The 24,602-nt window shown below is 44.8% G+C and overlaps 3 protein-coding genes across 9 annotated transcripts in view; all 3 read left to right on the top strand.

Annotated features, from left to right (window-relative positions):
• LOC112257472 (protein strawberry notch homolog 1-like) overlaps window positions 1-2,287 on the top strand; it is a 32,131-nt gene extending 29,844 nt beyond the window's left edge. For all 4 annotated transcript variants that reach the window (XM_042326630.1, XM_042326629.1, XM_042326631.1 and 1 more), the window contains one exon: window positions 105-2,287. In XM_042326630.1, the coding sequence (XP_042182564.1) occupies window positions 105-268 (164 nt within the window). In that variant the 3' untranslated portion in view covers window positions 269-2,287. The remainder of the gene's footprint in view (window positions 1-104) is intronic.
• Window positions 2,288-2,497: 210 nt separating this feature from the next.
• LOC112257471 (cyclin-dependent kinase 2-associated protein 1) lies at window positions 2,498-5,218 on the top strand. Of its 3 annotated transcripts, none has more exons than XM_024431050.2 (4): window positions 2,498-2,779; window positions 4,058-4,161; window positions 4,303-4,429; window positions 4,603-5,218. In XM_024431050.2, the coding sequence occupies exons 1-4, from the start codon at window positions 2,746-2,748 to the stop codon at window positions 4,668-4,670; spliced, it is 333 nt and encodes a 110-aa protein (XP_024286818.1). In that variant the 5' UTR covers window positions 2,498-2,745; the 3' UTR covers window positions 4,671-5,218. The 3 variants fall into 3 exon arrangements, with proteins under 3 accessions (XP_024286818.1, XP_024286816.1, XP_024286817.1); XM_024431048.2 differs by lacking the exon at window positions 2,498-2,779 and adding an exon at window positions 2,802-2,916; XM_024431049.2 differs by lacking the exon at window positions 2,498-2,779 and adding an exon at window positions 3,308-3,481.
• A 660-nt stretch (window positions 5,219-5,878) lies between these two features.
• Window positions 5,879-24,204, top strand: LOC112257470 (M-phase phosphoprotein 9). 2 transcript variants are annotated; one of them, XM_024431047.2, is made up of 23 exons: window positions 5,879-6,018; window positions 6,820-7,100; window positions 7,209-7,356; window positions 8,416-8,505; window positions 8,595-9,446; window positions 12,267-12,339; window positions 12,811-12,914; window positions 13,441-13,557; window positions 13,627-14,114; window positions 16,770-16,919; window positions 17,123-17,210; window positions 17,279-17,494; window positions 17,772-17,819; window positions 17,915-17,979; window positions 18,358-18,459; window positions 18,606-18,944; window positions 19,066-19,202; window positions 19,701-19,934; window positions 20,129-20,246; window positions 20,399-20,472; window positions 20,559-20,764; window positions 22,733-22,801; window positions 23,057-24,204. In XM_024431047.2, exons 2-23 carry the CDS (start codon window positions 6,856-6,858, stop codon window positions 23,156-23,158), a joined length of 4,065 nt encoding a protein of 1,354 aa, XP_024286815.1. In that variant the 5' UTR covers window positions 5,879-6,018; window positions 6,820-6,855; the 3' UTR covers window positions 23,159-24,204. The 2 variants fall into 2 exon arrangements, with proteins under 2 accessions (XP_024286815.1, XP_024286814.1); XM_024431046.2 differs by having other exon boundaries at window positions 19,066-19,247.
• The last annotated feature ends 398 nt before the right edge of the window (window positions 24,205-24,602 follow it).

Below are 24,602 nucleotides of genomic sequence, written 5' to 3'. Positions count from 1 at the left end.
TAAATGAACAGATGTTGAAATGAGGTTGGACTACGAGAAGTGCGTTATTTTCCTTTGTTCTAACTTGGTTATTTCCCATCTCTCTCTCTCTCTCTCGTGTCCAGGCCTGATCATTCCAATTAACTGCGTCTCTCCTCTGACCAACATCCTGTCGTCGTCTGACCAGTCTCAGCAACTGGCCGTTCAGCAGCAACAGAAGTGGCAGCAGCTGCACCCTCAGAGCCTCAGCCACATGCATAACATGGGTTCACCACCCAGTCTGACCTGATGGGCTTCGACACCCATTTTCTCCTCCACACCCTGGGTTCTCGACCCAACCTGATGGGATACGACAACATTTCCATCTGAATCTCTACCGTGACACTACCCACCACCTCTTCTCCTCCCTCTCCGTTCCTCCTAAGGTGCTGAGTTGTGGTTTTTCCTGAAGCTATACCACGGTGGCAAAGTTAAGATTTCAGGGTTTATGTCCAAAGAGGCTGCGGTGATGAAGAGTAGAGGACGCATGGAGAAGTGGCATTATTAAAAATGCCAGAGACTGTTTTTCCTGTTGCACCCCTCTCCCTCCTCTCAGCTCTATGTAAACGATGGGGTGTGCCTTCTCTACTGAAGGATGGGGGATGGCACCCAGGTTTTTGTTTTCTACAGGTGACTGGACAGTGCTCAGGTGTTCGTTAAGCTACACAGTGATTATTATTATTTTTTTAAACAGGTGTTTTACAAAATGTCTACCTGAGATGCATGACCACACACCAACTGCTTGCTTTCTTCATTTTAGATTTTACTCTATCACGACTCAAGTCTCAGGCATGATGACGACAACTCTCACCATAACTACATTTAAAATGGCACCCTATTCCATAGGTAGTGCACTACTTTTGTTCACCATTGAGAGTAGGGTGCAATTTCTGAAACAATCCTTGTTTCTATCAAACATTGGTGTATCCTTTCTACCTACAGAATTGTTTACAGCTTGACTATCAAGAATTGTGATTGCATGGTTTAAAATAACTTCATTTTCCTGCATTTTATTCCTCTGCATTCAAAAGATGTTCAGAACGGGTTGTTTGATATGTGGCATCAGATTCGATATCTTGTACTATCAAACTACAGCAGATACACTCCTGGAGTGTTATTATACAACTGCACGTGAACTGACAGATCTTGTTTGTCAATACAAGCTGTCTAATAACACTACATTAAAAGCTAGTATTCAAGATAGTTTGTTGTTGAATTGAAAACGGATCCCTTTTACCTCATGTAGGTGTGTGTAAATCTAAAAGGATTGGATCTGTGGTAAAGATTGCACTTTGGAGGCAAAGGTGGTATCAATTAGCATATTCACTGGTATCTATCTGATCCTTTAGGTCACATGTCAATCTCTTTGCACAGGGGGCCGAGTGGGTGTTTCTCTCCCTTGTACTTGATTGATTAATTAAGGTCACTAATTAGTAAGTACACTCCCTTACCTGGTTGTCTGTCTTAATTAAAGGAAAAACCAGCAGACATTACTGCCCTAGGCCCTCCATGGAATGAGTTTGACACTACTGCCCTAGGCCCTCCATGGAATGAGTATGACACTACTGCCCTAGGCACTTCATGGAATGAGTTTGACACTACTGCCCTAGGCCCTTCATGGAATGAGTTTGACACTACTGTCCTAGGCACTTCATGGATATCTAAAACAGGTGTTTCAAACTCATTCCATGGAGGTCCTTGTAGTGTCTGCTGGTTTTTCCTTTTAATTAAGACTTAGACAACCAGGAGAGGGGAGTTTCTTACTAATTAGTGACCTTAATTCATCAAGTACAAGGGAGGAGCAAAAACACGCAGACACTCGACCCTCCGTGGAATGAGTTTGTCGTGTGACTCAGGATTCTTGGGATTGGGCACTTGTTCCCTGACTGATTCTGAACTGGAATCTAACCTCGAATCTCTACCAGTCAGCAACATTGCTGCTTGATCTCTGGTACATTTTTAAATCTGTTTTGTCACTTGAGACAGGATGTACAGGGGCGGAAGACTTTCTAAAAATATATTTTTTAAATGAAGTGATGTAAAAAGCCTGAGTTTAGGATGCTACTTTGCTATACCAATGTGTATAGTGTCGTTTGGACATAAGAAAAGTTTTTTGCTTAAATAGCCGTTAACACTTGAAGGATGGTGTAATTTCATCTTTGCACAAGTTGCACTACTGACATGTTCTACAACATCTGTATTAAATGATTTAACTGAGTGCAAGATTTCTACCTCTTAATGACTAATAAATACCAAGGATAAAGTTAAACTGTTTTTATATCATTCCTCAATCCTATTAAAAAAAAAATCTGTATACTTAATTGTCCACGTTTTTTTAATGATGTGCTGTACTCCTTAATCATCACCACTCATAACAGGTCCCCTCTACTTTGTGGTTTTTAGGCCATCACTTGGGGGTCAATCCCATCCCACAACTTCCATGGGGTAATGACGCTGAAAGCTATGATTGGGCAATAGAACGTGGCCGCTGCCTGTCCACCAATGGTCAAGAGAATGACCGGGTCCTGTACCACAAATTGGAGGGGTTACATCGTATCAGCACGGGCCCAATCACAGCTTTGAGAGAAGACGGGAGAATCTTCAGAAAGAGGGGCCTCCAGTGCACGTGTGTTTGTAGTAGATAAGATTTTGTTTGGTCTTTATGCTTAATATTTAGGTAAGAGGGAATTTTTAGGAGGGGGAAAGTGTGGCCAATTCGAGGCAACAATGGATGCGTCTCCAAATCCCCAGACAAAGACAGGTAATCTTAAATTGACTTAGTTTTATGTTTTTTTTTTTTTTTTGGCTGTGCTATGGTGGTCTACTACAAAGTGTTACGAACAAAAGCAATACTGTTGCACGAGTCGCTACCATCTGACCAACGGTGTAACTGGAAAGGTCTGTAGATTTTTACCCCACGCTCTAGTATCACACGTTAGGTTTGTATAGGCTAATTATATATATATTTTTTTTACTTTTTATTTTTTTGTTTATATAATTAAGACGAATCAACATGAAATATTTTCTTAGTCCGTTAGGCTTGAAATTCTACTAAAATGTTAGTTCTGTGTGGTCTAGAGATGTATTCTGTGCAGCCGGACAATTTAAAAATATTTTCAGTAAAATAAATCCAACGTGAATTAGTTACAAAATATGTAATTTAAATAAACCTAAAAGTATTTTTGCTTTTCAAATGTACTGAAAGTTGTGTAAATCGCGTTGGAAGCATTTTCGGTCAGATTATCCGGGATTGTCTATTGTGGTGATAGAATGCATTGTGGGTGTCAATATAAAGTGACGGCCATATTTGCCGGGTGCCGTTGCTGTAAACAAAAAGTGAGAGACAGACGCTTCACTGAATTTGATTTTCGGGTCATTTTATTTCTTTAATTTACAATGTCTCTGGGAATGTCTTACAAACCCAATGTCCACCAGCACATTCCAGGAACTTCTGGGAACCAGGGTAAGGGAACAATATCGGTTAAACTCAACCATCCATCCGTTAAATCGAGTGTTAAATTCGGTCTTTTGGAGAATAACGTTACCTGGAGAAAGACCGTGTCTGTAGTTTTTGTCCAGTTATATATAGGGTCAGATCCTGGGAGCTAGGCTAATTCATATCCGCCATTATTACTAATGTAAAGAAGCCACATCCTCATCTTCATTGGCTATAACGGCAGAGGTGGGAAATGCCATATGTTCCGAAAAATTAATCTCTGTCGTTCTGTGTCCCATGCCATCCTGGAGGGTGTCGTTACGTTGTGACAAAAATGTATCACTTTGGCTTCTTTAGTCAGCCCTGTTCCGCTTCCTCCATGATAGTCTCTTGTGGAGCTGTTGATTGATCTGCCAGGGATATTCCTTTACGAACCTTCGAGGACATCTAGTGTTTAACAAGGCTTATTGCATAAAAAAACATGCGCACTACAACTGTGGCCATTGTTGGCTATGTGAACATGCAATATGTAGAATTTGTACTATTTGGTGAACGGTAATATCATATTTGACCCTATATTTGTTTGTATTTGTCTCCCAACAGTTGGAAACATTCCGTCTCCGTCAGCAGCCAACTTGGCCACGTTGCAGTCCTACAGGCCGCTGGTGAACGATGTTTACGCGCCACCCTCCTTGGGATTCACACAGGTTCAGGCATACATCCAAATTGCTTCTTCTAATTCTACAATGCAGGAAATAAAACTGACATTTTAAAACAAATGCGTAGTTACATCGTAGGTAACTCCTTTGGTAAAGTGACTTATTCCTCTCCTGTCCCTGTGTGGTCAGGGATCCAGCAGCAGCCAGGTACCCCAGAGTAAGTATTCAGAGCTGCTGGCCATCATCGAGGAGCTAGGGAAGGAGATCCGGCCCACCTACGCCGGCAGCAAGAGTGCCATGGAGAGAATAAAACGAGGTAATGTGGAAACTTCTGTAATAATACAATACCTCTATTGTGTGGTAACACAAATAGCATTATCTAGACTACACATTAGTCCTCTACCTACTAACTCTAACTTGGTTAGAGAGTTGTCATTCAGTCGGTGAATGACTGTTGTTCATTTTGGTGTAACCTACTTTTCCCCAAAGGTATCATCCATGCCAGGGGACTGGTGCGGGAGTGCTTGGCAGAGACTGAGAGAAATGCCAGGTCCTAGCTACAGAAGCACTACCCTCTCCTGTAGAAGAACCAATACTCTCACTCACCATGTCAAAGACCACTGCATGGCACATCCTCTAAAAAGAGGAATGGAAAACAAAATAAGGGATGGTTAAAAAGGTCAAGAAAATGTTTCTGAAAGGTTAAGATTTGAGAAAAGGAGGGAAAGGGGACACTAGAATAGAATTCAGAATTCAACGGATTTGGTTTTTCTTCATGCCCCGTTTTGGGGTCACAGTTTCCTGACTTCATATTTAAAATTAATAGTAATTTTTGCATGCAAACGTATGGGTCCATCATGGCCTTCAGTTAATTGTAGACATTGCATGGCCTGTACCGGATTAGACTAGGAGAGGAACACTTTTTGGTAGATGTTGGTCTGAATTCCAGACCCTTAATGGTTGAACAAGTGAAGGACAGAAATGTGCCAAATACATTGGTTCATTCATGTTGAGGTTCTTTTTTGGGATCAATAATGAAAATGCTGTTACTTGCATCTTTGTATGTATTTATTACTTGTGTAATAAAATGTATTTTCAATACAAATGTAATTGTTTTGAAAATGTGTGAAAACAACCCTAGTGGTCTCCTATAACCTTGCTCCTTAGGAGGAAAATACAGATATATCACCCAACTTGAATAGATTAGAAGGTGGCTATTGAGAGGAAGTAGGCAGTCATTGTTAAGTCAAAACTTGTCTTGGTTGAATAGAGGGAATATACTGTAGGAAGGACATATCTGGAAAATAGCAAGCAGGACCACTGATTTAGGCTCATCTACAGTGATTAATTCCTTGGATAACCCAGCAAGATTTAGGCAATAAGCACTGATTGAACTAATTGACCAGTGGTGAACAGCAATACATGTTGTCACGGATAATGAATGAATTTGAAACTTGAACAGGGCCTGAGAGAGACTAGTATTTACCATGAATACGGGATATAACACATTAAGTAGACGTAACTATCAATTTTGGAATCGCAGATAACAATGTAACATTCGCAATTGCACATTTGTAACGTAACAATTTGGTATCCTTGCGCGTTTCATTGGACTTCTACCCTTGCAGCGAATGTGTCACTTCCTACAAGTTCTGCCAATCATGCCCATTGTTGTGTACTGCCATTGTGCATCATAGCCAATCATAAGGCTTAAATAAGAGAGACAGCCAATCAGGTAACTCGTGTTCTATTCCATTTGGCCAATTAGACATTCCGTAATGTTTTGCCATTGAACATTGTGCTGCAGCACTGCTAGCCCGAGTAAAAACTACATTAGATGCAGTAGACTAGCTGGCTAGTATTGTTGAGAGGCAATATGGGTGAAGTTACGTTACAAGTTAACTGGTAAGTTAATTGTAGCTTTATTTATCATCTAATTCACCTACTTTACACATTAACTCTGAATCGATTATGTGCTTATTGCGCGTATAACTAAGGCGCTAGTTTCAATCATTGTCAATATGTAACGTTCGCTAGCTAACGTTACACGTAAACGTTGAAGCCTGCAAACTTGTCAGTTAGGCTAACATGGTTAGCTAGCTAGACAGTAGGATCCAGCCAGCAACCAAACTGGAAACTGGCCAGGCAATCAATAGGTTGATACTGTATTAGCGAGCAGAAGGGTACTTACTAGCTACGATATCCAGGCATATTTCGCTGGATAGCTATGTAGCGGGGTTTATTCCCTTATCAAGGAGAGAACAATATTACATCAAAGCAGCTGGTCGTGTTGACAGTGGAGGTTATGTTGCATGGTCAGTTGTTGTGACATGATGCCATTTATGCAAGCTTCCTTCCCTGTGAGCTATTTAATGGAAGCTATGATAGCTTATCTGTTTAATGCTGGTTAATGCTCTTGTCAGCTATATATCGCAAGCCTTCTCTAAGCTGATCCAGAAAGGGTATGCAAGTTAATCTGCCCCAGTGAAATTGAAAGTTTTCATCTCACATCACAGCCCTGGTTACTGTCTGTCTGGAGTTTAAAGGGACAGTTCACCCTGAAGTCCATGTTTGTCATACGTTACTTTAGACCTTTCTCCTCTATCTCCCGCAGGTATTAGACCCTCCCCCTCTATCTCCTTGTAGGTTGAGGGGGAGCTGTCTCCCTCCTTCCACCCATTCATTGACCCCCTATCTCCCCTGTAGGTATCATACTCTTCCCCAGGTCGCGAGTCCATAAGCATGTCCACAGATGACAGTATCTCTGAGGATGTTTCAAGCCTGAGCCACTGCCTTGGCGATGCCAACGGGGAAGGGGGCAAGGAGAGTGAGTCCTCAGAGGGCACCTCAGCAGCCTCGGGTCTGGGGCTTGGGTTGGGGCTAGCCGGGCCGGAGGAATGCAAAATCACCTCCAAGACTGTAGGGGGCGCTGTGGATGGGAGAGCTTATGACATGACCCCAGCATGCAGCCTCCCCCAGAAGATCAGGTGTGTGTAGAGACTGTGCTCTCTGACTATAGGTGTTAATGTAGGAGGTATGGAAAGTACAATCCATCCTAATCCCTTGTCCTAACTCCTGTGTGTTGTGTTCCTCAGGAGTCTGTGTCTCAGTACGGAGGAGGCCTTTGTGTCTGGGAAGTGTCTTCCCTTCATCAACCCCTCCTCCCTGGAGACCCTCAGGGCCCTGGTCCAGGAGATACAGAGTAGTGGGGAGACTGACCCGGAGATGTGGAAGGACTGTGAGGTAGGAATGTGTCTGTTTGGCAGTGTTGGTGTGTAACTACAAGATAGGTGGACAACACAGATATGTAGGAGACTTTGTATTTAGTGTGGAAGGACTTTCAAGTAGTAATACAGCAACTGATGGAGAAATCTCCATGGCAATTCATTTTTCAGAGAAGTGTGTGTTCTCTGAACTTCTCCCCGTGAAGGGTGACGTTGGGGTTAGCTGGCATGGTCATTATTCTCCTGCAGTGTGTTGGGCAGCCTCATCTCTCTGCTGTCGCTTCTGCTGTCCCTGTGGATCTCAGCTGACCGCACACAAAGATACATGCACACAATTGGCCCCCAGACTGCACACATCACACCACTGCAGCTGATCTCCTCAGACACGGGAGATGATTTGTGATGCAGCAGTGCCATCTCATCTCATACACAGAGGAAAACACACCTGGGAGATACATAGTACTGTATTCCCCAGCTTTGAATACAGGGATCTTTCTCAATTGTCTTAATGACCTGCCCTTGTCTCCTCTTGTTCATTTTTCCTGATCTAAAAAAACACATGCTAGATTTCACTTGTCTAGTTTAGACTATTGTTCTGAAGCCCAGGTCTGGTATTGTACCCTGAAATATCTATATTTTTTATTGCGTATGAATATGCGCAAACAGCAGAGTTTCAAAAAGGGAATCTTTAAAAAAAAAAAAGTTTTTTAATGGGCTATAATATCAGGTGCATACCCCTCCCTGGGTGCATACCCCCTCCCTGGGTGCATACCCCCCTCCCTGGGTGCATACCCCCCTCCCTGGGTGCATGGCATAGTACAACGGTTTCCCCTTTCTCACGTCATAACTGGAGCACAGCTGCTTCCGGGTGCGCCTCGCACACACACACAGACCCCAGCTGCGAGCCTAACTCCCAGCTGTCACTATTCTACACTCCAATCAGAACACTTTGACTATTTGCTATATTTATATTCACGCTGGACACCCATACTTCCAAGAACAACTCTTCCAATGCTCTGTCTTGTGCTATGGTTTACAGACCTAATGTTGAAGATGTGTACGTGTGTTTGTTGAACAGGGCCGATGGCTGCATCTGTTTCAGCTAGTAGAGAAACAATACCAAGAGCAGATCTTGGCTCAGCAAGAACAGTACCAGTGCCAAATACAGGTCTGTACTACTATACTTGGCCTGTTCTAGAATACCCGATGATGCATGTAATGATGGCTGTTTACACTGTGATTGTTTTTCTCCTCCAGCTGATTCAGGATGAGATCAAAGCCTTAGTTCAGCTCCAGAACCGACAGACCAGCACACAGACGCACCACGATTACCCATATACCCCTACTGCTACCACCAACACACAGACACATCACAATTACCCATCTACTCTGTCTACTGTCACACAGACACACCCAGACTACACCTCTTCCCCTGTTGTTACTACCAAGGACTACCCTTCACCCCCCACTTCCAACCCCAACCAACCCTCAACCTGCACGGACCTTCCCAATGGGAACTCGCCCCTCTCTGCTCCCCTCACCTCCCTCTTTGTCCCCCAACCCATTTTGAGCTCCACCTCCCCTCAACCCCCACCCCCCCGGCCAGAGCCGGTCACCCTAGGAGAGAAGTGTGCTGATGGGGCAGGGACGGTGCTATGCAGTGGGTACGGGACCCTGTCGGCCTGGGGCACAGGGCTAGAGGGGACAGTGACTCTGGGGGGAGCAGAGGAGACAGGCCAGGTCGAAGAGGAGCCTAGCTGGTCCCTTCACCTCCAGGACGACACAGACATCACTCTGATTGGCCAGGAGGGTCAACAGAGGAGCGCCTCGGCCAATGAGGTGGCTCCTAGAGCCAATCCTAGTCCACCACCTGAGCAGCAGAGAACCTCCAGCCAACCACTGACATCCTGGGCTCAAAGACTGAGACGCAGCAAACCCAAGAAGAGCAGGCTAGGGCAGGCCCAACATCCCCAGGCCTCCCCCTCACCCCTTCAGGCCCCGTACCTGGGCCAGAGCGACCCTCAGTCCTCTTCCCCCCAGGAGCAGCAGCCAAGCTCCAGGAAGAGCCCCAGAGACAGCCCCCTGGATGACACTGACTTCCAGGACCAGGTATGCCTAGCACCGGCCTGTTCCATTACAATTTATTGTAGCTAGATAAAATGATCTTTGGATTACTAGAGTCAGTATAGTGCTCTGGCATTTTGTTATATCACCATGTATTTTGTCTGTGTGTGTCACTGTTATGGAGCGACTTCAGTGCCAACAGAAATTGTATTTGAATTTTATAATTTATCATTTGTGTTAGGATATTGAATTTGAATGTAATATTTTTGGATGTTTAATGCACAAATTGAATCATTTAATTCATAAATGTAACTTGTATTTCATGATTTGAAACTCAATGAATATTGCATTCAGTTTAAAATGTTTAATTGAATATTCAAATTCAATATTTATATATTCAGTTTCAATATGGTAGATATTGCATTCGTTGACTGTGTATCAAGTTTTCAAACCATCCATTTCAAGTTAATCAAAGTTTCATATATTCAACTTCTCATATGCATTCAGATTCAGGTCTCTAAATTCAGATTCAAAACCAGAGACAACATCTTGGTACTTTGCCAGCCAGGAATCAAACACTCTCTGTGGTAACAGAAGCTTCTGGTGGATTCTGAAGCCAATGTGCCATGCTGTATTTATGTTCTTCTTATGAATTCGTCTCTAGCATTTGAACTGCTTTGCCTATAAACTATTATGACCCCATTGCTGAAAGCTAAGAGACTCTAGAGCATGAATGCTTTTTCTGTTCTCCTATATGATGATCACAGGCCATACTATAAGGGAGTGTCACAAAAATGATTTGGCCGCCATGAGAATACAGTTGAAGAGCACAGTCATAGTCCTTCTAAGGATAGCCTTTCCACTCTCTATTTAATCTTGCTCTTGTGACTGACTGGGTTCGAACCAGGTCTCCTGCGTGTCACAAGACTGTGTTAGCCAACTTAGATAAAGCCCATGGGGATTTGTTTAGGAAGCTAACACAAGTCTTCAAGTCTCCAGCAAGGTCGGTTACCACCTTGGTTACATTTCACCTCCCTTTGACCTCCTACTCAGGTTGAAATCAGGCCTACTGCATAACAACAACCCTTTCTGTGGCATGCAGAAGGATCTGTGCACCCCATTTAATAAGAGTGCGACAGAGGTGGTTTGGTGATCCAGCCATGTGAGGAGTAGCCTCGTAATTACCAGACCTATTACCGTGTGTAGCGAACCATTCATGTAAGCTCATGAGATCAGCCTGCTCGCGAGGCTATGTGATGAGCAGCCTTAGCTGAGACATGAAGACGTGGAAGTTTGTCTGAAGGGGTTCTAACCTAGGGCTCCTGTGTGCCAGACAATGTAACACTCCAGGTCTCAAGACAAGTTACTCATCAGAGAAGGGTGGCCACTTCACCCCCCCTTTCAACTCATCCTTGAAGAGACCCCGCCAAGTCACAGGACCAATGCCTAGGCTTTAGCTTAACTAGCTAACACAGTGTTAACCATATAATGACTACCCTTGACAGAGACTTGAAACTATTGGTGGACTGGGACCATAAATCGTACCTGGCATTTCTAGCACACTGGCCAATACTTTTCTTGAGGTCCCCACACCGGCCCATTATTTTCCTTAAGTCCCCCATTATTAGCCCCAATGTGCTAAAAATTCGCTAGCCCGCCTGGCATTTGCCCGAAATGCCAAATGGCCAGTCCGCCCCAACTTGAATCTATCACAAAATAACACCTCAAACTTGCACATCTCCAGGTCTTAGGCAAGGTTCTCATCACATAAGCATGGATCACCAAACCAGGTGAGTAACCTTGCTGGAAGACTTGAAGACTTGTATTAGTGTAGCAGATGGGGATCAATGAAACTCACTCCTCAGCCTGAAGTGGCTACCTTTGCGCAATTGAAGGCCTTTTTCAATAGCGTAGTTGATTATAATGGTTCAGAGCCAAAATGGTTCAAATGCTAGAGACAAATTCATTGGAAGAAAATAAATTCAGTATGCCACTTTGGCTTCAGAAACCGCAAAAGGTTTCTGTTTACCACAGTGAGTGTTTGATTCTATTTGTTCTCCTATACCTTTCCTGGCTGAAAAAGTACCAGGATGTTGTCTCTGGTTTTCAATCTGAATTTAGAAAACAGAATTTGAAAATTGAATCGGAATGCATCTGAAAAGTTGAAAATATGACATTTTGATCAACTTGAAATGATCGTTTATAAACTACAATCTACCATATTGAAATTGAATATATAAATATTGAACTTGAATAATTAATTAAAAATAAATGGCATTTTAAAACTGAATGCAATATTCATTTTTAAATCATGAAATACAAGTTACATTTCTGAATTCAATGATTCAATTTGTGCATTATAAATAAATAAATAAATGGAATTTAAATTTATTTTGGCACTGAAATGACCTCCATACATTGTCTGCCCTGCTTTGGAAGCATTTAGAAAAGGACTCGACACTGTGTCTGCCCTGCTTTGGAAGCATTTAGAAAAGGACTCGACACAGTGTCTGCCCTGCTTTGGAAGCATTTAGAAAAGGACTCGACACGGTGTCTGCCCTGCTTTGGAAGCATTTAGAAAAGGACGGTGTCTGCCCTGTTTTGGAAGCATTTAGAAAAGGACTCGACACGGTGTCTGCCCTGCTTTGGAAGCATTTAGAAAAGGACTCGACACGGTGTCTGCCCTGCTTTGGAAGCATTTAGAAAAGGACTCGACACGGTGTCTGCCCTGCTTTGGAAGCATTTAGAAAAGGACTCGACACGGTGTCTGCCCTGCTTTGGAAGCATTTAGAAAAGGACTCGAGAAAGCTTTGGGTCTCCTCCTCTTCTCTCTCTCCTCTCTTAATTTAATCTCTCTGTTTTCAGCATGGGTGGGCGGCTCCCTCCACCAACTCCTTCCCTCTGAGGAGGAGTGACAGCCTCATGTCTGAGGTCTCAGGTAACAACACACACTTTGTATTCTTATTATAACAAGCTGTTTCCGTGTTCCAACACATGGTTTCTGTTTGATTGTTGTAACAAATTTAGTTTTTTGTTTTTTATAGCCTACAGTAAACAAATGAGAATTTTGTTTTATTATTTAAAATGAAAAGAAGTATATTCTGATGTTACTGAACACCTTCATGAACACAACCCAATTATTATTTTAGAGAGAGCATATATGAAATGTATTAATTACACTTTTAGAATGTTGCAGTCAGAATGACTGCTCGTTATATTGATGAGTGGTGCCTCGCAGCCCAGCGGTTCTAGTGTTAGACATTGGCCTACATACTGAGTGATCTTGTTGAATCACACTGTTGCCTTCGCTGCAACGCTGTAATGCTAAGTGTTTGAAGTAAAATAGTTAGGAAGCAGTATAGGACTGAGGTTGTTATAATGTAGTAAGAGGTGCCTTCTTGACCTCCAGGTCTGACATACTGGCGTCTGGATGAGAGTGAACTCTACTGCCCTCTACCTGACAGCTTTGACAGTGGAGCCGACCTCCTGCTGCAGGAGGCCTCTATCAGTCTGGTAGGTGAATGTCAAAAGGACAATCCAAACTTGTTCCACCTAAATACAATGTTTGTTTTCATTGTGCTGAAAAAGTTAGTCTCGAAACCATCTGCATTAGGGGAATCGCATAATATACATTACGAGAAATTTGCAGACCTCAATCTTTGCCTCAATAGGCAAAGTAATAAAAAAAAATTGCTCCATCTCCCTCCATTGTGTTAGTTGTTGAGTGTGTCTGTCTCCCAGACCTCTCCAGAGTGCGTGTGTCTGTGTCTCCCAGACCTCTCCAGAGTGCGTGTGTTGTTCTGACAGTGTCTATGTCTCCCAGACCTCTCCAGAGTGCGTGTGTCTCCCAGACCTCTCCAGAGTGTGTGTGTTGTTCTGACAGTGCGTGTGTCTCCCAGACCTCTCCAGAGTGCGTGTGTCTGTGTCTCCCAGACCTCTCCAGAGTGCGTGTGTTGTTCTGACAGTGTCTGTGTCTCCCAGACCTCTCCAGAGTGCGTGTGTTGTTCTGACAGTGTCTGTCTCTATCTTCCTCCTCCAGACCTCTCCAGAGGAACAGAAGCTGTCTCTCAGAGAGATCTACCACAACAAGCAGAGAACTGAGTCCAAACGCACCGACTGGGACCTCTCTCGCACATGCAGCCCCACATCACCACAGGTATACATGCACAGACACACAGACACACAGACCACTAGCTCTAACTCTCTACTCCTCTCTCTGTTCTAGGTGTTAACTCTAGATCCCACTGTTCACCTCCGTCAGTCAGACCGGACCTCCGGCTTCACCTCGCCCTCCCACTTCAGCAGCCCATCGTACCCCACCCTGCCGCACCTCTACCCCCGCGTTGGCACCCCCTGTACCCCAGTTAGCCCAGCTAGCATGGCCGAGGGCAGTGCCAACCCCGGGGACACAGACTGCCCCTCCAATGCCTCTAGCCTCTCTGCCACCGCACCTACCCCAGCCAGGGTAGCCTCTGCTCAGATAAAACTGGCCTCATCATCCCCCTCTACTTCCAAGCCCCTGGTGCTGCCCAGCAGCCAGCAGCGCAAAGCCTTGGCCACTCAGGCCAGCAAGGACGAGGGGAGCCACACACACACCAGAAACCTGATGAAGCTGGCTGTGTCTGGGAAGCACACGCACTCCCACACACTCTCCCGGGGCAAACCTCGTATGGAGAAAGCGGCATCGCTGGAAGACCCTGTGGTCGTCTCTCTGTGAGTGGCCAGGGGCTGGTTATGTTTTTATACACTGCTCAAAAAAATAAAGGGAACACTTACACTTAAACAACACAATGTAACTCCAAGTCAATCACACTTCTGTGAAATCAAACTGTCCACTTAGGAAGCAACACTGATTGACAATAAATTTCACATGCTGTTGTGCAAATGGAATAGACAGCAGGTGGAAATTATAGGCAATTAGCAAGACACCCCCAATAAAGGAGTGGTTCTGCAGGTGGTGACCACAGACCACTTCTCAGTTCCTATGCTTCCTGGCTGATGTTTTGGTCACTTTTGAATGCTGGTGGTGCTTTCACTCTAGTGGTAGCATGAGACGGAGTCTACAACCCACACAAGTGGCTCAGGTAGTGCAGCTCATCCAGGATGGCACATCAATGCGAGCTGTGGCAAGAAGGTTTGCTGTGTCTGTCAGCGTCGTGTCCAGAGCATGGAGGCGCTACCAGGAGTCAGGCCAGTACATCAGGAGACGTGGAGGAGGGCAACAACCCAGCAGCAGGACTGCTACCTCCGCCTTTGTGCAAGGAGGAGCACTGCCAGAGCCCTGCAAAATGACCTCCAGCACGCCACAAATGTGCATGTGTCTGCTCAAATGGTCAGTAACAGACTCCATGAGGGTGGTATGAGGGCCCAACGTCCACAGGTGGGGGTTGTGCTTACAGCCCAACACCGTGCAGGACGTTTGGCATTTGCCAGAGAACACCAAGATTGTCAAATTCGCCACTGGCACCCTGTGCTCTTCACAGATGAAAGCAGATTCACACTGAGCACGTGACAGTCTGGAGACGCCGTGGAGAACGTTCTGCTGCCTGCAACATCCTCCAGCATGACCGGTTTGGCGGTGGGTCAGTCATGGTGTGGGGTGGCATTTCTTTGGGGGGGCCGCACAGCCCTCCATGTGCTCTCCAGAGGTAGCCTGACTGCCATTAGGTACCGAGATGAGATCCTCAGACCCCTTGTGAGACCATATGCTGGTGCGGTTGGCCCTGGGTTCCTCCTAATGCTAGACCTCATGTGGCTGGAGTGTGTCAGCAGTTCCTGCAAGAGGAAGGCATTGATGCTACGGACTGGCCCGCCCGTTCCCCAGACTTGAATCCAATTGAGCACATCTGTGACATCATGTCTCGCTCCATCCACCAACAGACTGTCCAGGAGTTGGCGGATGCTTTAGTCCAGGTCTGGGAGGAGATCCCTCAGGAGACCATCCGCCACCTCATCAGGAGCATGCCCAGGCGTTGTAGGGAGGTCATACAGGCACGTGGAGGTCACACACACTAATGAGCCTCATTTGGACTTGTTTTAAGGACATTACATCAGATTTGGATCAGCCTGTAGTGTGGTTTCCTCTTTAATTTTGAGTGTGACTCCAAATCCAGACCTCCATGGGTTGATACATTTGATTTCCATTGATAATTTGTGTGATTTTTGTTGTCCGCACATTCAACTATGTAAAGAAAAAAGTATTTAATAAGAATATTTCATTCATTCAGATCTAGGATGTGTTATTTTAGTGTTCCATTGATTTTTTTTTTTGAGCAGTGTATATTCAGCCACACTAATATTGTTGAGTCTATATACCAGAGGAACTAGCAGTAGAATAACCCGTGTAACTGATGCATACGGAGCAGTAGAATAACCCGTGTAACTGATGCATACGGAGCAGTAGAATAACCCGTGTAACTGATGCATACGGAGCAGTAGAATAACCCGTGTAACTGATGCATACGGAGCAGTAGAATAACCCGTGTAACTGATGCATACGGAGCAGTAGAATAACCCGTGTAACTGATGCATACGGAGCAGTAGAATAACCCGTGCAACTGAGGCATACGGAGCAGTAGAATAACCCGTGCAACTGATGCATACGGAGCAGTAGAATAACCCGTGCAACTGATGCATACGGAGCAGTAGAATAACCCGTGTAACTGATGCATACGGAGCAGTAGAATAACCCGTGTAACTGATGCATACGGAGCAGTAGAATAACCCGTGTAACTGATGCATACGGAGCAGTAGAATAACCCGTGTAACTGATGCATACGGAGCAGTAGAATAACCCGTGTAACTGATGCATACGGAGCAGTAGAATAACCCGTGTTATTGATGCATACGGAGCGGTAGAATAACCAGTGTAACTACTGATGCATACGGAGCGGTAGAATAACCCGTGTAACTACTGATGCATACGGAGCGGTAGAGTAACCCGTGTAACTGAGGCATACGGAGCGGTAGAGTAACCCGTGTAACTGAGGCATACGGAGCGGTAGAATAACCCGTGTAACTACTGATGCATACAGAGCGGTAGAGTAACCCGTGTAACTACTGATGCATACGGAGCGGTAGAGTAACCCGTGTAACTACTGATGCATACGGAGCGGTAGAATAACCCGTGTAACTACTGATGCATACGGAGCGGTAGAATAACCCGTGTAACTACTGATGCATACGGAGCGGTAGAATAACCCGTGTAACTACTGATGCATACGGAGTGGTAGAATAACCCGTGTAACTACTGATGCATATGGAGTGGTAGAATAACCCGTATAACTACTGATGCATCCTCCTCCCATTCACTCTCTTCCCAATTGTCCTCCTTTTTTCCCTACTTCCTATCCGCCCCTCTTTCTCCAGGCTGAGAGAGAATCTGAGGGAGAAACACTGTCGTCATGTAGCTGACCTGAAGGCTTACTATGAGGCGGAGATCAAACTCCTCAGAGACAAACTGGACCTGAGAGACCTGCCACACGACCTAGAGCAGAGCAACCGCACACTCAGACAGAGGTGTGTGTGTGTGTGCGTGCGTACATTTGTTTTACTATCCTCATGGGTACCGGAAATCCCCAAAGTCCCCACATGAATAGTAAAACAAGGAAAATTCTCCCTCGTGGGGACAAAGACCATTTTAGGGTTAGAATTGGGGTTAGGGGTTAAGGTTAGGCCTGTGTGTGTGTGTGAGATCGAACCTGTGGTTGTTGTAATACCAGGTGTGCTCAGCTAGAGAGGGCTCTGTCTGAAGCCAGCAGCTGTATCCAGGAGCTGGAGAACAAGAACTTCGTCCTGGAAAAGAAACTGGTAAGATGCCTTTTATACCCCTAGAGGTGTGTGTGTGTGTGCATAACAAGCTCTGCTTTCTCTGACAGGCTGACTGGCCGATGCGCTACGACACAGCCTGCTCCACGGCAACGTCCCTGCAGCAGAGATTGGACGGAAGCAGGCGGTCAGTCAGGGAGAAGGACGCCTCGGCTGGCCGCCTCAGGACCCGGGTCCGGCAGCTAGAGGAGGCCTTGGAGAACGCCTGCAGAGAAACTGAAGAGAAGGAGGCCAGGAGGGAGAGGGAGTACAAGATGCTGCAGGACGTGAGTTCTGCACTTATACTAAACTAGTTAAGTAAACCCAAATCTCTGGTCTCTGACTGTCTGGGAAAGACTACTTTCTAGGTGTTGTAGTTTGAGCGATCTCCTGCAGAACTGTATCTCTGTGTTTTCAACACCAACCAGTCTTATCTGAGCAGCTTATTTATTACCTACTGATGTGTGCAGATGGTCTTGTAATAGGCTATTTGGCTGTAGCTCAAGTGTGTGTGTGTGTGTGGCCATGATGACTTAAGGGTTGTGTCTGTTTCTGCCTCCTCAGCTTCTGGGGGAGTATGACTCTCTGAGGAAAGAGCACGAGGGCGTGAAGGTATTAGTGATGTCTGTTTCTGTGTTATTCCACCTCGACAAGAACAGGTGACACATTGTACTACTAATATTTCAACCTTATTTCTCTGTCAACAGGACAACCTGGTGTCTTCAGAGAACCATCTGTTTGATGCCAACGAGCAGATCTCTAGACTAAACAGGTAACATCAAGCATCCAACACCAAGACCTGCAGGGACACCTTATCTCTTTGTCTTGTCTATGAAAACCAACATCTATAGGATGGATAAGCTAGGTGAATCATGACGCCATATCTGACATCAGAAGTTGAGTGACATAATGCGGGATCCTTTATGACTAAGGGAGAGTTCTTCTCTTGGTGACTGTCTATTTTGGCAACCAAAGCATAGACGGGACCTGCATGTATCGTGTGCCCGCTTTTCTTTCTTTGTCATTTTTTGGACCCAGCAACACTGGAGAGATATAGGATGTCTATCACCCACACACTCTTCCCTCTATCTATCTATCTATCTATCTATCTGTCTGTCTGTCTGTCTGTCTGTGCCTCTCTCCTCCTCAGGGTGATCTGTAAGATGGAGAGCCAGGTGAATCAACTGGATTATGTGAACCAGGCCAGGAGTCGCCAGGCTGTCCACAACCACACACAGTCCTCTGGAGCTGGGTAAGGTCTCCTCAACTCATGCATCCATGTTGTGCTTTCATTCGGTCCCAAAGCAGGTCTGACAGTAGCTGTTGTTACTGTTGTTAACCCCCTCCAGTCTGTCTGTCTGTTTGACAGAAGCTGTTCTTACTGTTATCCCTCTCCAGTCTGTACCACCATCCGGACCTGCTGCTGTCCCCCAGCAAACACCCTCGGCAACCAGAATCCACATATAGGATATCTCCTTGCCCTCAAACTGACCAATCACATAGCATCAGGAAGTCTCCTCTTCCTCAAACTGACCAATCGCAGAGTTACAGGAAGTCTCCTTGCCCTCAAACTGACCAATCACATAGCATCAGGAAGTCTCCTCTTCCTCAAACTGACCAATCGCAGAGTTACAGGAAGTCTCCTTGCCCTCAAACTGACCAATTGGGCAGCTACAGGAAGTCTCCCTGTCCACAAACTGACCAATCAGGCAACTCGGGCCACACTGGCAGCAGAAGGTATGGTTGTGGTTGTAGTGTTAACTTAAGAATACCTCCTCTTAATTCCTGTTCCCCTTGATTTAACCACGATTACAAAGCTGACCAGTTTACCTCACCCTTGTCCTGTTTTTTCCTGTAGGTGTTCGTCCCCTCCAGAGATTGAGCAGCCCCAGAACCAGGGTGGGGGTGTGAGGGAAGCTCGGGGGCCTCTGACCCCACTGATGAGGGCCCTGATAGAGCTTGAGGAGACCAGGACCACTGAGGGCCGGGCCCCTTGTAAGACCAGCCACAGTACCACTGACTCACTTTCACTGGCCTACTGTAAGACACAGTCCTCATCCCACAGTAGGCCTTCCACTCACTTACTAACTCATGTCACTCTCCACTCAATCGTTAGTGCTGGGCTGGAACACTGGCCTTCAACGTGACTCATTCATTGGCTCCAGTCTTGCATTTTCTGCTAACGCTAGCTTTTACCATGGAGGTTGTTTCCCCTGACCTCAGCCGTTTGGATATTTGTTTTTCATGTCATCTGATACCAGCATTTTAAGATTCTCTGTCTTGTGAAAATGTAGTGATTTGCAAACAGATATTATCTTGGCAGTGTTAAGGAACTTAGCAGGTCTAAGTTGAAACAACCTGTTTGATTCTCTACTCTGAAGTTTTTTTCTGTTGATGGGTCATTCAATGTGGTTCACTCTGAAAGCATCTGTTTCTGGGAGTGTTTTTCTCTAAATTCTGTCATTTGTCTCTATGTATCTGTCTGTGTTGCAGGGTTGGGCAGCCGGAGGCCTACTGTTGGCCTTTTAGAGAGAAACCACAGAGAACCACAAACACAGGACCGTGACAGGGCTATGGAGGATGTGGCTGGCCCGGAGAAGGGAATGTCCGGGACAGTCAGGGGTGTGCCTCTGCTGAGAGCCCAGAGAAGTCTGTCTCCAGAAGGCCACAGGTCCTCTTCTCTGCCCCCCCGCACCCAGAGGACCACCTTTCCCCCTACTACACCCAGTACGTCTGTTTTTATCATCACTCCTTTATCAGGGTTGGGTTGAATGCATTCAGTTGTGCTACTGACTAGGTATCCCCTTTCTCTTCCTGGTGTATCTCAATACTCTATTATTACCTAATGTGTACTTTTATGTATGTAGAGACTAGTTCATTATGTTAAGTGATTTCACTAATCTAGTGTTATTTTGTTTTAGCTAAGAGGGAGACCCTAATGATGCCTCTGTCAGCTAAGTCCAGCCCCAAACGCTGCCCTGCAGAGAACTACTCCACTGCCTTTGGCAACCCACCACCACGACAACAGCTACACAACAGGTACCCGTGGACTACAGGACCCTTCCTTAGCTGAATCTTTGCACCCTTGGTTAAAATGCTTACTGTTTTTTATGTGTGTGATCGCTCTAACTCCAGCTACGGTATTTGATATGTTGAGCCTTAGAGTTCAGAGTTGTGATTGTGTGTTTCAGGTTTGACGTGGCGTTAGACCAGAGACGCCACTCCTTCCACAACTCCAGCCCCAGGAAGAGACTGTTCCCAGAAGGTTTTTGACTTACCTCCCTGACTCCTGGTTAGTGTGTTCAGTTGAATAGTTCCCTAACACTACTGCCCTGTTTCTTCCTCCTCCAGCCTCCCAGCGGTCGTCTGGTGGCTCAGTAGAGTCCTCAGGCAGTGTTGACCCCCAGGAGGGTGTCTTTGGGCTGGGCTGGCAGGAGCAAGGGACTGTGGGGTCATGCTCAGACCTCCAGGACCCAGGGACAGACCTCCAGACCAGGCTCCACTCCCTGGCCGACGCTGAGAGGATGTTAGACGAGCTCACTATGGAGAAACAACAGGTGAGACAGACTGTTATAAGGTTCTTATAGATATACTCTGACAGGCCACTCACTAGCAATGTCCAATTTCCACAAGACCAAACATGCCTTTTAACCATAGCCCTACCCCTAGACACCTGTACAGTGCATTTGGAAAGTATTCAGACCCCTTCCCTTTTTCCACATTTTGTTACATTAGAGCCTTATTCTAAAATGGATTAAATAATGATAACGCGGAAACAGGTTTTTAGATTTTTTTGCAAATGTATTTAAAAAAAAAAAAACTGAAATAGCTTATTTACATAAGTATTCATATCCTTTGTTATGAGACTCGAAATTGAGCTCAGGTGCATCCTGTTCCCATTGATCATTCTTGAGATGTTTCTTCAACTTGATTGGAGTCCACCTGTGGTAAACTCAATTGATTTGGAAAGGCACACACCTGTCTATGTAAGATCCCACTGTTGACAGTACATGTCAGAGCAAAAACCAAGCCATGAGGTCGACGGAATTGTCCGTAGAGCTCTGAGACAGGATTATGTCCAGGCACAGATTTGGGGAAGGGTATCAAAAAATGTGTGCAGCATTGATGGTCGACAAGAACACAGTGGCCTCCATCATTTTTAAGTGGATGAAGTTTGGAACCACCAAGACTCTTCCTAGAGCTGGCTGTCCAGCCAAACTGAGCAATCGAGGGAGAAGAGCCTTGGTCAGCGAGGTGACCAAGTGCCCGATGGTCACTCTGACAGAGCTGGCAGCATCATGTGATGTTTTTCAGCGGCAGGGACTGGGAGATTGGTCAGGATTGAGGGAAAGATGAACGGAGCGAACTACAGAGATATCCTTAATGAAAACATGTTCCAGAGCGCTCAGGACCTCAGACTGGGGGCAAAGGTTCACCTTCCAACAGGACAACGACCCTAAGGACACAGTCAAGACAACGTAGGAGTGGCTTCGGGACAAGTCTCAATGTTCTTGAGAGACCCAGCCAGAGCCCGGACTTGAACCCGAGAGACCTGAAAATAGCTGTGTAGCGACGCTCCCCATTCAACCTGACGGAGCTTGAGAGGATCTGCGGAGAAGAATGAGAGAAACTCCCCAAATACAGGTGTGCCAAGCTTGTAGAGTCATACCCAAGAAGACTCAAGGCTGTAATCGCTGCCAAAGGTGCTTCAACAAAGAAAAGGGTCTGAATACTTATGTAAATATGATATTTCAGTTTAATTTTTTTGCAAAAATGTCTAAACCTGGTGTGTGTGTGTGTGTTGAGGATTAAAAATTTTTTTTTTTAATTAATCAATTTTAGTATAAGGCTGTAACGTAACAAAATGTGGAAAAAGTCAAGGGGTCTGAATACACTGTCGATCTGTAAAGATTGGATGGCAATAAGCAATGCAGTGGAATCGACCTGCCAGAGCAATATTACCTTCTAGTTCATATCCATCCAAACTCTTTGGAATCTACAGGGAGTTCCTAGGGACAGGGGCTAGGAGTTTAGTTTGGCTAACGTTGATTCTGGTATTGCACTGCTTCATATTTTATTAATGGTTTATATCTATTAATGATGGAGGCAGTCCTCCTAATATATTCCGGTTATATAACCTGGCTTTATGGTTTTACAACCACTCCACTCTTAATGACTTCTATTTATAGCTGGATTCATATATTCCCCCTGTCCTCTCCCGCTCTGCCCTGTCCTCTCCCGCTCTGCCCTGTCCTCTCCCGCTCTGCCCTGTCCTCTCCCGCTCTGCCCTGTCCTCTCCCGCTCTGCCCTGTCCTCTCCTGCTCTGTTTTGACTGAGGGGTGCTAACCCCGTTACCCGTCAGCAAGCTTACGTACACTCCTGCGTCTGTCCAGCGCAACACAAACAAACACACACACACACACACTGTAAGGCTGCCTGCCTGGTTAATCTGATTTAATCTGAGTGCTGTGAAGTGAGTTCATGCGTTGGTTATATATTTATTAATTTGTGTGTGTTTTGTGCAGATTGAGTCAGCGTTGAGCCGGATGCCTGGATCTGGTGGGAGGGTGAGCCTGCAGACCAGGTTAGATGAGGTAAGGTCACAGTCACACCAAACCTGCTAGGCCTCATTACATATCAGTAAAAACCATGACTGGGTTGAAAATTCATATTTTTGTTGTCATGAACATGTTTGTTTGAGGAAGTAGACTCTCTTGTATGGCAATTTGAATAGTATTTTAAATGGAACATTACAGAGATGGGATATCACTTCAAAACAGAGGTCTTTGTGTACGGTATGTGTGAATGTTTAAAGCTGTTCCAGCTAAATGACTTCCCCTACTCCCCAGGTGGCCTTAGAGAACCGTCTAGAGAGAGTAAACCGTGACCTGGGTTCCATCCGCATGACTCTGAAGAGGTTCCACGTTCTACGCTCCTCTGCCAACATATAGCAATGTTTTTATTAGATGACGTCATAGATAGGGCCTAGAGTTTTTCTGGTCAGTTTGCATGGTCAGGAAATACTCCTGGTCCAAGCTATAGATGACTAGATATCAACTCTCCTAGTTATAGAACTAGTTATAGTTTTCTGTGCTGTAGATTGATACAGAGCCCATATTGTTCTCTCTTGTCTCTGTATCATGACCTACAGTCTTTTCTACATATAACTCGGGGATATTTTTCTATATGTTTGGAAGAGCTCACTATTTGTGGAGTATATTTTTTTGAAATGCTCAGATTTGTAAAGTCGTTTTACTTTTTTTTTTTTTGATGTTTAAAAAAGACATATTATATGCTTTGCTTGCCATATTCAGGTCAATTATGTCGATTTTTCAATATGAATGAAAGAACCTCCTAATATCCAGCAGAGACATGTACCCATCTGGAATGTGCCACTGCCACCTCTGTCTACATATTTATGCATTGTTTTAAAATGTTTTATTCATCGCACACCGCATACTATTGTATTTATTACATTGCATTTTTATGTGTTCATTACAATGGTGCATTTAAAAAGAAATTATAAAAAGAATCTTTATAGCCTACAATGTTCAATTCTACAAGTTTTGTATTACCAAGCTAGTATTATATTCTTCAGTTTCACCATTACTTGATCTTTTACAAAAACCTTGTACTGTAGCACATTTTTAATTACTTTCCTTTTTCCATTTTTATATATTTTTATCTCCTTTGAACATTCCATTTGTTTTGTGTTAATTCCATGTTGTGAAGGGAGGGATTTCACCAGTACCTAACCACCCTCTTCTCTCTATACTCTGGATCTCACGCAAAAACCAAACCAGCACACATTTGAAATAATAAACACACACAAGTACACTGCTCCACAAATTATTGTAATGCATGTTAGTTGCACTTTTTCAGTTTCTTTGGTCAAGTTGTGTTTTATTAAAAAATGTTGCAGTTTGCAATGACTTGAAATGAACCTCACTGGAACAAAAAATGCACTGTTTGCTCACAATAAATAATGCTTACATTATTACAACACCTATGGGTTGTCATTACCAACTTTTTTTTTTTTTTTACCTTTAACTAGGCAAATCAGTTAAGAATAAATTCTTATTTACAATGAAAGCCTACCCCAGCCAAACCCGGACGACACTGGGCCAATTGTGCACCGCCCTATGGGACTCCCAATTACAGCCAGATGTGATACAGCCTGGATTCAAACCAGGGTGTCTGTAGTGACACAGTCAGAGGCCTCATCTATATAGAATAAATAGTTTCTGTTACACATAATTCAAAGATATTCAATTTGGCCAACAGTGTCCAAAACGCGGTCCATGACTACTGTTGATTCAGTACATTTGTACTCTACTGTATGCCTTCATGTTTTATAAAGCATCTTGTAGAGGTACCGTTCAGGTCTGTGATTAA

The sequence above is a fragment of the Oncorhynchus tshawytscha genome, linkage group LG09 (assembly GCF_018296145.1).
Source record: "Oncorhynchus tshawytscha isolate Ot180627B linkage group LG09, Otsh_v2.0, whole genome shotgun sequence".
Classification (NCBI taxonomy): Eukaryota; Metazoa; Chordata; class Actinopteri; order Salmoniformes; family Salmonidae; genus Oncorhynchus; species Oncorhynchus tshawytscha.
The sequence above is the reverse complement of the archived record's forward strand: the minus strand, read 5'-3'. Positions and strand labels throughout refer to the sequence as shown.